General features: G+C 41.4%; 1 protein-coding gene across 2 annotated transcripts; it reads right to left on the bottom strand.

The window, feature by feature from the left end:
- Positions 1-212: 212 nt before the first annotated feature.
- On the bottom strand, positions 213-10,110 carry LOC306709946 (all-trans-retinol 13,14-reductase-like). 2 transcript variants are annotated; one of them, XM_079178273.1, is made up of 13 exons: positions 8,706-10,110; positions 8,178-8,360; positions 7,309-7,447; positions 6,909-7,011; positions 6,195-6,390; positions 5,900-6,097; positions 5,440-5,559; positions 5,185-5,323; positions 4,978-5,087; positions 3,423-3,589; positions 3,004-3,163; positions 2,738-2,912; positions 213-370 (listed from the first exon to the last, which is right to left on the bottom strand). In XM_079178273.1, exons 1-12 carry the CDS (start codon positions 8,872-8,874, stop codon positions 2,758-2,760), a joined length of 1,839 nt encoding a protein of 612 aa, XP_079034399.1. In that variant the 5' UTR covers positions 8,875-10,110; the 3' UTR covers positions 213-370; positions 2,738-2,757. The 2 variants fall into 2 exon arrangements, with proteins under 2 accessions (XP_079034399.1, XP_079034398.1); XM_079178272.1 differs by having other exon boundaries at positions 213-2,912.
- Positions 10,111-13,493: the final 3,383 nt, after the last annotated feature.

Genomic DNA, 13,493 nt, shown 5'->3' with positions numbered 1-13,493 from the left:
TTTTTTTTTACTTTAGGTGAACTCCAAGAAATAATGGTGTCACAGACTGGAACTGGAGGAAGGAGACATTGTTTTTGATTAGCCAAATGAAAATGATGTCAACTAAGGAATGTGATGCAAGTTATGCCCATAAAGCGAAGACAACCATTAAAAACTGAAAATGTTGGCGAATCATTAAAAAAGGAAAATGATGGATATGCACATTGTTGGATTTAGCAGTAAACCTTTAATCATATTGAACTCTATTACATCTGTGTGTTGATTGAATAAGCATTTGAACCATTGTGGTAGAGGAGCTCAAGACATCTGGCCCAGGTAAACGTGTTCTTCCACACAATGTTTGTGAGAACAATCTCAAATGCAGCACCGTCTGTAGGACAAAACAAAACGTGAAGCCCCAGAAAATGTTGTAATAGTAATAACTTTGCATTTTCACAACTAAATAAAAAACAAAAAATAAGCAACAATGAAAGTTAAAGTCACAGATCAGTATTGATTGACAAATAATTCACAACCTGTGGTCAGATTTTCAAAATTCTTGATTAGTGCATGGAATCGCATTGAATGTGAACCCATTATAATGACCTATTCTATTCAATCCCTATGCTTTCGCTTTGGAGCCACCCAGGTGTCATGTTTTTGCTACCATGAACGGTATGTCGACGGGTCAAATGCTGGAAGATACATTTTTGCAGTTTGAGGATTCCAAATTAACGATAGGAAGTCCAAATATACAGACAGCTTCTTGTTCCTGGTGCCAGATATAAGTGCATGAGGCATTTAGCAGAAAACAATGTAAGTGAAACAGAAGTATAGAGGCTTTAGGATGATATATGCAAATGATTATTTTCTGCACTTTATTCAATCATACCCCTAATTACAGAGTCTTCAGCCATGGAAGCAGCTCTGTGAGGCCAGTAAGGTTCAGTGGTACATTGAAAACATCAGCATGCTCGCAATGCTGATGCTGACATGGAGAAGTTTAGCAGATACAATGCAATGCTTCCAATGTAAGCATGCTAATTAGCACAACAGATCCAGTAAAAGTACAGTTCTGGCTCCGTGTTTCTATATAGAGAAAAGCCCTGAAGGTTAGTGCTTCATTAGTGATTGTTTCACACAGCAACAGCAGCATATAGCAGCGGGAATATTTTGTTCAGGTCAGAACTTTTGTCTGGTACATGGATAGGACAGACAAAGCTTTTAGCTACTAGCTTAGCATGCATGCCGAGCCAACGCCACATGTTGCTGATGAAGATCTTGACATGTCATTGAAAGCTCTGAAAAAGCAAACAAGTGGATCTAGAGTTAATCCTTTTGTCAAGACATCTTCTGAGCTGTTGGATAACTTCACTGTACAAACCTGTTCTTGTTCAAGTTGAAACTATTCCAGATGCAATGGAATCATGGGAGCTGTTCTCATCGTTTTAGAACCCGCAGACACTGAAGTATTTATAAGTCAGTTGTGCTTATTATTATTAATCAATGCATTTTTTTTAAACTAAAAAACCAAACTGTGTTAACTGTGGGCTACAGTGGATTTAAATATGGTTGTGAAGTGTTAGTCCCTGTATTACAATATCTGTCAATCATTTTATAGCAGGTTCCAATTTTTTGTTTTGAAGTTATGCTGGCTAACATTATACATAATAAAATATAAGTATGACCACAACAGTTTTTCTGCTTTTTCAGTCTTCTTATCTGACTCTGGTCAAATCGGTTTCTTTCTTTTCCTTCATCTCTTTCCTGACATTTTGAATCTGTTAGTCTTAACTCTCTCCTGCTGACTGTCTCCTCTCTCCTCCGTTTTAAACCGGGCATAATGCTGCAGTTAAGCTTTTTCTCTCAACTCATCCTCGTTCCCTCCTTTCACACCCCGACGGCCCAACTTTAACATGGACCAGGGATCAGCAACCTTTTCCATATGAAGTGGCATTTTTAAATGTTCTTGTTAATCAATGGGCCATATCGACTTTAAGATTAACATTACGTTTAATTATGACATCACAATAAATATGAAACAGCTCTGATTCTATTCCATCCATATAGGTAATGTATAGCAACATTTGAAAAAAAAAATGTTTTCTCCCATAATCAGGACATAGTCAACTTCTATGAGAGCACCTTAAGCCTTCTGCATCCCAGTTGAAATCAATTCAATAACAAATTCTGCAAAGAAGGCAACGCGCCCTAGCTAATCAGAGGCAGCGTAGGGCGGGTCTTCCCTGAATGTGGGTGGGGCAAAAAAATCATTCAAACAACCCTAAATTACAGGCTATGCAACTGCCAATTGCTGTGAAAGAGGTTATTTAGCATGCAGATGAGAGGGCACTTCAACATTTCCAAAAACTCTCTTGCACACCTGTAGCTAGTTTTACCCTTTTTTAGTTTTACTGCGCAGTGTCACTTCCTGTGTACATTTGGCGAATAAAGCTACTCGGATTCTGTTAGTTAGGTTATATGAGCTATAGAATTTACATTCAAGCTACTTGAACTATCAGGTTAAACTGGGTGCTTTAACTTTGGCCTTATCTCAGAAGGGGCTACTTGTTTTGTGGTCCTTTGAATGACAGATTACTAGTATTTGAGCCAGTTGGCAGCACGTTGATGTCATATGCCAGTCCTTTTTGAATTGTAATTATTTGTGTTTGTTTTGTTCATGCAAAGCACGAATGGGTACTGGGTTGCTGCTGGTACCAACATGAGGATACAAAGAACTTCAGTTACGCATGTTTACCCGCCACCACAGCCCCGTCGCTACCAGGTCATCTTGTGATTTTTCTTTTGTTTGTTTTTGAGGCGAGTCTTCAGGACTACAAGGTCAATGTAGAGGATCTGGTTGAGGACGGCAGAGGCGCAGAGCAGTCCACCGTGCAGCGCCCCAGCCATGCCGTTACAGAATACATCCTGACCTGCACACACGAACACACACACAATCATCAAGCAGGCACGTCAGTCTCTGTAGACTCCAGACCAGATAAGACTGTTTGTCAGTCAAGTCACCTGTTAGGTAGAGTCCGTCGATCGGTGTCTGCGGTCTTGTCCTGGCAACTGTGTCTGGGGTAAAGCGCTCCAGGTTGTGTTCAGCACCGTACATCTCGCCTCTTGGAGCACCCAAATAGTGGACATTAGTGAGAGGAGTGGCAGCATCCACCATCACCACCTGAACATAAACACACATGCTATTCACTGACACAACAGTTGCCACTTCAGCCTCTTTGCCCTTACAAATATAGTTTGGAGACAGAGCAATATTTTGGACTGGTAATGTGTAAATACGGGGAAATGTCTATGATAAAATATGAATCCGACCACACACCACTGCCTAGCACATAGAACGGTGACACCTGAGCTCCGTTCACTGAAGACGGATGCCCCAGGAATAAAGCTAGGAAGTGAACCTTGAGCTTGGAATACATTACCTTGTCCCGCAGTTGAGGGAAGATTGTTAGTGCCCAGTCCAGCATCTCTTGGGCCATGCTGTTTTTCATATCCACGTAGTTCTGTCCCCTCTTGCCAAGCTTTGTCCCCTCCCATTCCTCAAACCACTCGTAGCGAGCCATGGTCAGCAGCGTCATGCAGGACTTACCTGCAGAGAGATAAGAAGGGGAAACATGGAAACATCAGATTCCCTTTGGATATTCTGAATTAGGTCTTATTCCGAATGGAGCATTTTCCGCTAAAGACATGTGGGATATGCCAGTACTATTCAGGTTTAGGGAGCATTCTTTAGACATGTATACAGCGCATTCACAATATTTTAAGGCACTTTGTGACACACTGCCTCTTTCCTGTTTGCAACCAGCTCTGTGCGTTGAACACAAAGCAACAGTTTGTAAAGCTGGAGTAGAGATGAATGCTCGTTTCTGGGCGAAAGTAGAAACACACCTACTTTTAAGCATGATGAAGGACTTGGATATCAACAGGTTTTTAGATATGAACAAATATTATATCTGGTTTACGTTATTACGGAATATGCACGGCTGCATGTCAACAGGAATATTAGTGCAATATGAATTTTCATTAGGTCATTAGGTATATTGTCTTTTTCTGAACAAGGGCAAAAAATGGTGCATGTAAATGTAGTCATCTTCTTGAATGATCTATGATTGTGGGTAAACTCTGCATTGTACTGTAATAACTGCATTAGATTCCAAGTGAAATAAGTTCTAGCGAGTGATTGTGCTGATGTTCAACTGCTCAGCCAGAGGAGAACATGGATGCTGCTCTACCTGGTGTCTGCTTATTAATATGTTGGCTGGTGTTTTGGTATCTAATACACCTTCAAACTGGATTGAAGTTCATTTTCCTACTGTACCTGTAGCAACACAACAACTCCAATGTGTCTCTGGAGCAATGCTTAATTTTTATATTTAGAGTAAATAAAAAAGAAAAGTAAACACATTTAATTAAATATGAAGAAATAAGATGCCTAAACATAATAAATAACAATAAAATAAAACAATGTAGCTTAATCAGGGGCTACAGAAAAGGTTAAGGGTTAAGATAAGGGTTATGGGGCACAAAACGGATGCAGAAGTGCAAAGAACATCTATGACAAAAGATAAGAAAATTATGAATTTGTAACACGAGTAAATATATATATGCAAGATTTTAAATTGAATTTCTCTGATCTTGATCTTGATCAAACACAGAATTGAAAGGAGCGTACCCAATTTCAGCACCATTATAATTGATCTAATTGTTCATTCCAAAGAGTTTCTCTTTGGGAGAAATCTCATCATAGTTCTAAAGTTCTTTCCTTGCATGTTTGTAGATTTGTCTGTACTTTGTAGACCAACTTTTAAACAGCACCTGAGCCTTAACATTTCATTAGTTCAACTCAGTTCAATTCTCTATGAATTCTAGCAAATTCTTTATATTTGAAAGTCACAAAGTTGCTGGCACGAGTGGAAGGGGGTATCCGATACTAACAAGTACTTCTACATGTGTGTACATGTGAGTGTTACCAGTTACCTGGGTGTCGGGTATCGGCTGTGGGATCTTTAGCTGATGGGAAGGTGATGAACATCATGGGAATGTTTCCCAATACCTGCTCTCTGCTCAGAGAAGAGTAATGCTCCATACTGCACACACACACACACAACAGGGATGTGTTGAAATAACATGGGATATGTTAGACTCAAATATGATCAAAATATATATTTTTATATAAAAACCTACAGTGAGTCCAAGTCATTGTCTTTATACATCCAAAAGTTGGTGGAAACAATGCCCAGCTCCTCTTTGGTTCCATCCAAACCAACAAAGACCAAGAAGGAACCCATACCATGACGCATCGAACCCAACAACGACTGGATCTCTACAAACACACACACACACACACACATTACAGGAAGCACGCCGGAGAAAAAGACAGCGAGTAAGAAAAAAAGGTGCAATATAATGTTTAGTGGCTGCAGTCCCCCATGATGTTACCTGGTTTGTCCTGCACCGGTTTAGGCAGAAACTTCTGGAAGGTGTTGAAGATTCCCGCATTGGAAATGACAACAGGGGCATGGACCTCAATCTCCTCTTGTCCTTTCAGCACCGTCACACCTGACACACGTACACACAGTTTTAATCCCAAGGAAATATGCAGCATTGCATGTTGTGTCCTGTTTAGTAGAGGATACGGACATAAGGCTTAGTGGTAGTGGATTCCCCAAAACCTAACAACAAATCAATCATTTTATAGCGCCATCTGTGGCGTGACGTGTTGGAAAGGGAAATGTCCTTTTATTGGTCAGTTATTAGTCAAGTCATGTGACTTGGAATGCTAAATAGGCAATCAATGAGTGTCTCTCTGCGGACTTCCATGAACAGAGAGAGCCGTGCACACTTTCATGGAAAAGACCACAAGCAACACAGAACCCGTACCCCCCCCTCCCTTTCTCACCGATGGCCTTCCCTTGCTGGTTGAGCAGGACACGATGCACAGAAGCCCTGACCAACACAGCGCCGCCGGCCTGCTGAATGACAGGGATGATGTGGAAGGCGAACTCGCTGGCGCCCCCCCGTGGGTAGTACGCGCCACGCTTGTAGTGGTGAAGCAGGAGAGCGTTGATGAGAAAGCTGGAGTCTTTAGGAGGGACACCTAAAATTACACAAAAAGGGAAAACATTGAGGAGGATTCTGGGAATGTGTGTGACCTGAGATGCTTGTGAGTGTGTGTGTGTGTGTGTGTCCATCACCATAGAACAGGTAGGCAGACAGTGCCTGCAGGTCCTTGTTTTTTGTGAGGCGGGACATCATTTCTGAATGGTTGGTTGCTGCTAGGCGGAACACTGAAGATATGAGATTCAAAAGGCCGGATCGAACCAGGAAGTTAGCCAGCCAATAAGGTATGATCTTCAAGGTGGCGATGAGTGGCGTCCGCCGTGAGGCCAGCTACAAGAGGAGGTCATACAGACACAATATACTTTACTTATAAAAAGAAATGTAGTGTTTTGCACTAAAGGTGCTTTAACGCAGCTGCCTCTTTTGTTTTTAATGTAAACAGCACAGAAGCCGAGCTGCCAAGCGTGGCAGAGGGAGGGCAGCCAGTCTGGAGTACGTGCACGGCTCTTTGCAGCTGCATTTGGAGTTCGTGCTGGTTCAACTTTTTTCAATTTGCCGCAGCAGCTCGTCAGGTGATCGTGGCAACCACAGAAGCCACAGCAAGAGAATTGATACAGTGACTGATTTACTGGTATCCAACACTCCTCTTCATCGGCAGAGAGCAGATATCAATGAAGAGACACAGTGCTACATCACCTTCTGTACTACAAAACAGAAAAGTAACTGAGTTTTGTCATAAATGTAACTTGTACGCAACCGTGTTCGTAAATCAAACTGCTGCTCCCTCCTTTCCCGCCCTTGAGCTCCATCATTCAGTCATGATCACCATCAGCTCCCTCCCACTTTACCTTCATCAGTCTCATGAACTCATCAATGGCCTCCTCCTCTCCTGGAAACTGCTTCTTCAGGCTCTCTGCCATCTCAGTCTTCCCAGCATGGATGTGGTACTCCCTGAGCTTGTCAGAAGTAAGGAAGGGCAGGTCAGAGACGGCTGGAAATGTTGTTCTGATTAGTTCGGTTAGGTAGGATTTATAGCCCTTTGTAGAAATATAAAGACATTTAAATATGGATGTGTTTGGAGCCTTGAGACTTCTTAGTAAGAAATATAGTTCATGTCAGGCTTTGTTTGTTGTAGATTTGTTGTAGTTGATTACTCCTGGCAATGAGTTAATGTGAAGAAAAACCCATTGAAAGAAAGAAAGAAACCACTGAACTGTCCAATAATAATAAGGTGATTATGTTTCCCACCTGCGCTGGTCATGCAGACCCAGGAACAGTGTGTCAAAGTGCTGCTCCAGCCGTGTGAACTGCAACTGTCCCTCTGTGATCTGATCCAGAGCGACCCTCAGCATGCTGCCCTCATGAAGCTGGCCCAGGTAATGGATCCCTGGCGGGGTCAAATCAGTGCTTTTCAATGTATAACATAAAACTACTTTTACAAATGAAGTACCTAAAAGCATGAATTAGTCAATTTGTCCATGAATTATTAATTCAGGAGCATCATTTCTTATTTACCTGCTGGATTAATGAATGAGCAAGCATTTTCAAACGATCTCCACTGTAACAGGCTTCTCTAACTTGGTGTTTGGTGAATTAAAAATCAAAAGTCTGTTCCCAAAGAGTAACTTACAAAGCAGATAGGTCACAAAGTTGTATACAGAGCTGCAGTTGATTTAATGCTGTACTCGATTTTTGAACAAACAGCTCCGTGCTGTGGTTTCACTTCAGTGGGATTTGGCTCAGCGCAGCTTTATTTGACAAATAGATGAAAGTACATGAAAGTCCATATTGGACATGTTCATAGCGGGAGCACATACTTGTCGCATAATCATTGTATTGTCTTAAATCAGCCATCACAGCTCTGGTTCATTGGATATAACTCACCACAATGTTTATGTTCAAGTACAGTTTCTCTATTCACTCAATGAAGCTTAAAAGAAATAGACTTAATGCACTGAATACAACCGCAGTAGAATAACTGGATTGTTCACCATACCATATAGTATGTGGGTTAATCTTCATCTTATCATTATCATAATGTACTTTCCTATACAAACCTACATTGCAGCTGCAGGAAAGAACATATGTGTGTGTATCCATGTATTTCGCCTTCTTACCCACATCAAACTCAAATCCCTTATTCTGAAAGGTGTGTGTGCAGCCTCCAGCCTGGTCATGTTGCTCCAGGACTACAACCCTCTTGCCGGCTTTAGACAAAAGTGCTGCTGCTGTCAAACCTCCGATACCGCTGCCAATCACAACCGCATCCAGAGCCGGGGGAACGCGGTCTGCACGAAACCCTGCAGGGAGCAAAGGCTGCATTTTAAAACCAGTCTGGTGGAAAGGCTGTCGGCTGGTCTCGCGAAGCCTTTCTTGACATCTTGAACATGGAGGTTTTTAGTTCTACCACAGTTCTACACAAGACTGTATCTGCTGTCAAAAAGGATGCAACAGAGAACTAGTTATGTACAAATCATTTAAAGGATAACACTTGTATCTAGTGTGTGATTGAAAATAGTTGTCGAACTCGTGATTTGGTGGAAAACTCTTAACCAGTGGGATGTTGAAGGATAATACAAAGCTCTGGTAGACAGGACAATATCTGCCAATAATCAAGACTCTGCATCAGACACAACTTCTCTTACCTCTCTTCAGCCTATCGTCCCTCTGCCGGCTGTCGGTGACCAAGGGTCCTGGTGGCCTCAGGCACTTCTCACTGAACACCTTGTATCGTTTCCCGGTGGTCAGGAAGAAGATGACGACCACCACCAGCAGAACACAGCTCAAAACACCAAGCAGCCACCACCACCACATGGCAGAGGAGAGCTGGATGGAGAGGAGAGGAAGAAAACACGGAAGTAGATTGAGAGAATAACCCCAAAAGAGAAGGGATGAGGTAGGACTGGAGGATGAAGAGAACAGTTTGTAAGAGAAGATATAGAAGAAATCCTCCCCCTCAAAAAGAGCACTAAAGTGCAGAGGAGGATATAGTTAAAGTGAAGGGTGGAGAGGAGGAGAGACGATTATCAAAGTTCAGGAAGGACATGTAACTCATGATATTTTGAAAGTTGGCGCATTCTCCACGCTGAGGACATGAGACTGGCAGAGAAGAGAGAGCTGGTTGTTTATCGTCTCTTCAGACTATTGCACACACCCAGCACCAATTTGTTGCTCCTTCTAAACTGCCTAAGGATGACTGTTTTTACAACAGTCTTGCTGTACAGCTGAAATCACAGTAGTTCCACTGCATGATTGTGAACAAAGATGCTCTCAGAGCGGAGATGTTGTAAACGGGTTATTTTTGAGCCACTCGGCTGTGTGGGTAAATGGACCAAGGCTCATGTAAAGATTTATGACTATTTCAATGGAGCCTTCCAGAAGCCATGAGTCTGTTTCACAGAAACACAGTAATTCCTTCTTTTGATCAGGTTGTAAAAGCTTTTCACAATTCAGAACTTGCATTTTGCCGCACATGTTCATCCAACACGTATTGTGCAGGTAAGAGTGCCATTTATTCAGTGTCTAAACAGACCAGAATTCATGGTCACTGATCTCTCACAGACAATGTTTTGGTCTTGGAACTTCTTCAGAGGTCAGATTCACGTCTTTGTACTGAAGACGTTTGGCTGCAGTCATGTTTCTCTGTGGCCTTGGTTCTACCTGTAAGTCCTGCACCACCATGGCTACAAGTAGAGAGAACTCAAACATGTCTTTGTACAGTATAACACAATGTTTAGAGCAAACGGTTTCATTGTGGCCACATTTTAAATGACACATGTAGAATAAAATGTTTTTTGATGAAATATAACAATGTTATGCTTAGTTTCGGTTTGGTTTTCTGAAACGTTCGTCTCACGTGTTGATGATGAACATCTGATAGTTATGACGCTGTTAACGGTGTAGCTTTAAAGGAAACCAGACGTTTCCATCCCGCCGGTGGGTTTTGGGGTTCAGAGGGTTAGAAAAGTAAAAGAAACTTTGAAGAAAGGGGTGTGACGAAGTGTCCACATATTAGCATTAGCTTTATTTATGACTCACCGCACCCACCATATGCTCCTACAGGGAGTCTACAGGGGAGGCACCCAACCATTTCCTGTATTTATACACTGGATGATGTCAGCAATGATGTCATGGGGTCAGACCAAGTATGGGGGGGGGGTAGATTATTTCTGTAGGTTAGTTGTGATCTGTTATGCATTGTTGTGAGTGTATAGCACATTGTGAACTATCTTAAAGCGTTTGCTACCTAAAGGTGTGCAGTCAATTATAGCTCGAGTCCCTTAACTATTTGAGGAAGTAAGTGGTGTCACCTGTACTTATGGTATGGGCTAGATCCTGGCGATGAAGGCTCTCTATAATCAGATGATTTTGACTGTTAGAGAGGAAGAAATATCGGCGTGCAGCTGTGTGCACGTGATATGCAGTGTGCAGCTGTGTGCAGCTGTGTGAACGTGATAGGTTAATCTCAGTTTCTTTAGGATGAGTTTCATTCAGTTAAGCTAAGTTAGCCGTTTGCTTGGTTACACGTGCAGCAGGGCACTTTTGTAAATAAAACACCTTTTGTTATGCCTCGTACCACTTCAGAAGCCGCTCTGGTCAGGCTTCACCACAGGGGGTTACCTTCATCATTTCTTGGCCTTATGTTGTTTTGGTTTGCTATTTATATATATTTTTTGTAAATGATCCGGTTATATCAGTGGTTCCCAACCTGGGGTCCGGGCCCCTGAGGGGGTTCACTGTAACTTGTCTGCTATGAGGTTGGCAAAATTAGATTTGCACCTGTACAACTAAAATCACAATAACACACTTGCTGGACAACTTATACAAAAGGCTGTATATAAAACTATTTTAAAAGATTTGTGCTCAGTCAAAAATAGTAGTCCACATTTTGTTTGAATGTGGTATTTGTGCACAGCATCAGATAAAGAGCAGCATGACATTATACTATGTCAAGAATTAGATTCCACAGGTGGCCGCGTAGGATTGTTCCGACTTTTGTAAAGTCTGAAAGTAAAATCTGTCAAGACGCCACGCTAAGCTTTCCTTAGCTACAAGAAAACATGTTGTGAGCCGTTATATACTGAAGGGCTGATGAGTGAAAGTGTGGCTGGAGGGAGGGACAGAGAGGAAGAGGAAGACCAAACGTATCAATAAGAAATGCACATTTGCAGTATATGTATAACAATGCATTATCATATTGCATAGAGTGTCTTATAAAAAATGTAAGGGCAACAGAATCACAGAATCAATAATCGATCAGAATCAATTATTTATTCAGTACAGACAGAAGCATGAACACTCATCAGTCCTACAACAAAACTACAAGGTTCAAAATGAATTCACTTTCCATTTTAGAGCCATGCATTTTAGAAACTAGAGGTTTTATGTGAAATTCAGACCGTTGAATTTGAAGGAGCACTCCAGAGCGTTTACACATGAAGATCATGGGGAGTACTACTCCACTTGTGCTAACACTAGTATAATGTATTTGTACCTTTCTAAAAAACTATTTCATTCCTTTTTTTAAAATCTGTCTGTTGTGACTTCCTCAACTTTATGGAAGTGAAAAACCAAATCACTGGAGTTTCCCTTTATGGTAACGTTTCCTTTACATCTCAAACTGAATGATGTTATGTAACATTTTGAAATGACACCCTTCAAAAGTGCAAATGTAGTACATATACAGTGTACATATGTACAGTAAACCTATACTTTAAGTCACTTTATTCAAACAGATAATAGTCAGCGAGACATGTTTGTACAAACCGAATACAAATTGGATAAAAGCAACTGTTACTGTTGTATCTAAATGTATATCATTAAAGATACAGTCACATGAATGGATTTATTGCATTTGTGAGATTTCCTAGAGAAAGCACACAGTGAGGTTTTGGAATTTCAAGCCACTTTAAAAAAAAATTGAGCATAAATACAAATGTGATTTTACAAAGAATGAGTCAAATGTCTCCTCTAATACGGCTGAGAACTGGTCTGAGGATCGCTTGCCAGTTATGACCCACACCTACTTCACTCATCTATCCCCAAACAATGAATTGTGCATCAAACGTTCAGTAGCTGCCGCAACAACAGATCAGAGTACAAAGAAGCAGCTCGAGGAGCTTTGGCACAATGGACAGTGTTACATGTACAGTGGCCCAGGAGTGCACAACACATGTGAAAGGCAAAAAAAAAGAAGAGAAAAGACACTAATTTGTTGTAATTTAAATTGTCTTCATTCTTTCACACTTGTATTTTGCAGTGCTTCAGTCTTGTCGGGTATCTGCCCCTCTCTGTTGTGTTGTTCACTCGTAGGCAACTGTACGTCTTTACTAACGACATTCTGAACATCAAACACAAAGTGTCACATACTGGAAGTTCTAGCTGGTAACCTCATACCTACTCAAATCAGTCTCTACATGCTATCTACAAACTGTTAACAACTGAGTAATAAATACAACCAACAGGTTTTATTTTGAAATATAAATACTAGAAAATGAAAACAGTATTGGAACACAGTCACCCATTCTTATGAAATACAATGTTGTAGTAAAATAGAGCTTCTGTGCAATGTTTTCTGTGTGTGTGTGTTTTTATGTCAATGGAGTTCAAACTCGTTAACGACTCCATCAACCATTGTGGGATCTTTGGGTCTTGGGTAACGCTGGCTGTGTTCATGATCAGTGTCTGGCTGGGAACTGATCTCATATCTCACAGACTTTGTGTTATTCTCTTCATTTTTCCAAATTCATAAATTGCTAAATAACACCAGCATCAACTGTTCCACATCTGATTTGAGTTTTTAGTTTCAACATGCTGTGTTAAATGCTTCACGATAACCGAATGGGATACGCTGACGGCAACAATGAAATGCTAGTTTTTAAGCACTTTGTGCCGCACTTTTTAGCAGGTGCACCCTTAAAGGCCTCGAGTAGAAAACGATGACTTTTTTCTATTTTTAACTGTGAGCAGGAAAGTGGCCAACATACTAGACACCCGGCGCTATACGACTTCACCAACCGGCGCTGCCATGATCTCAGCAGTAACCAGCAGGCCTGGAGGCACGTTTGTACCGTATTTGAGATTTCAGGTAAGTTGTTTTCATAAATTTAAACTGTACTATTACCTGTAGCGTACAGTTCATTATTTGAAAAGAAAAGACAGCAAAATGAAATAAAAACTCTGGTTGAACGGGCAACAAGGCCGTGCAGGTTGTCTGATCGTCTGGCTGAAGAACTGGCTCTCCAGAAAGGGTACAAGCTAAAACAATCCGAGCTTCTTTGCTAAATATTTCTAGAAGCTTGGTGACGTAGTTACTGTGCTCGCAGGGCTAATTGGTGAACTGCAGAGACGAGCTGGCCTGAGGTTTGAGGTGACCATCACACGTACTTTGTCAAGTGTGTTCTCTAATAAAAACTCATCCGACGTGAGGAAAT

The sequence above is a fragment of the Pholis gunnellus genome (genome assembly GCF_910591455.1).
Source record: "Pholis gunnellus genome assembly, chromosome: 17".
Taxonomy (NCBI): domain Eukaryota; kingdom Metazoa; phylum Chordata; class Actinopteri; order Perciformes; family Pholidae; genus Pholis; species Pholis gunnellus.
This window is presented reverse-complemented; position numbering and strand designations above follow the sequence as displayed.

What these genes read in the sequence shown, in the direction of transcription:
- LOC306709946 (XM_079178272.1), bottom strand. Translation starts at nt 8,874, where the DNA reads ATGTGGTGGTGGTGGCTGCTTGGTGTTTTGAGCTGTGTTCTGCTGGTG. An exon ending in ACCGGTGCAGGACAAACCAG is followed by an intron (nt 5,324 to 5,439) that starts GTAACATCATGG and finishes GTGTGTTTGTAG; the next exon opens with AGATCCAGTCGTTGTTGGGT. An exon ending in CGACGGACTCTACCTAACAG is followed by an intron (nt 2,913 to 3,003) that starts GTGACTTGACTG and finishes TCGTGTGTGCAG; the next exon opens with GTCAGGATGTATTCTGTAAC.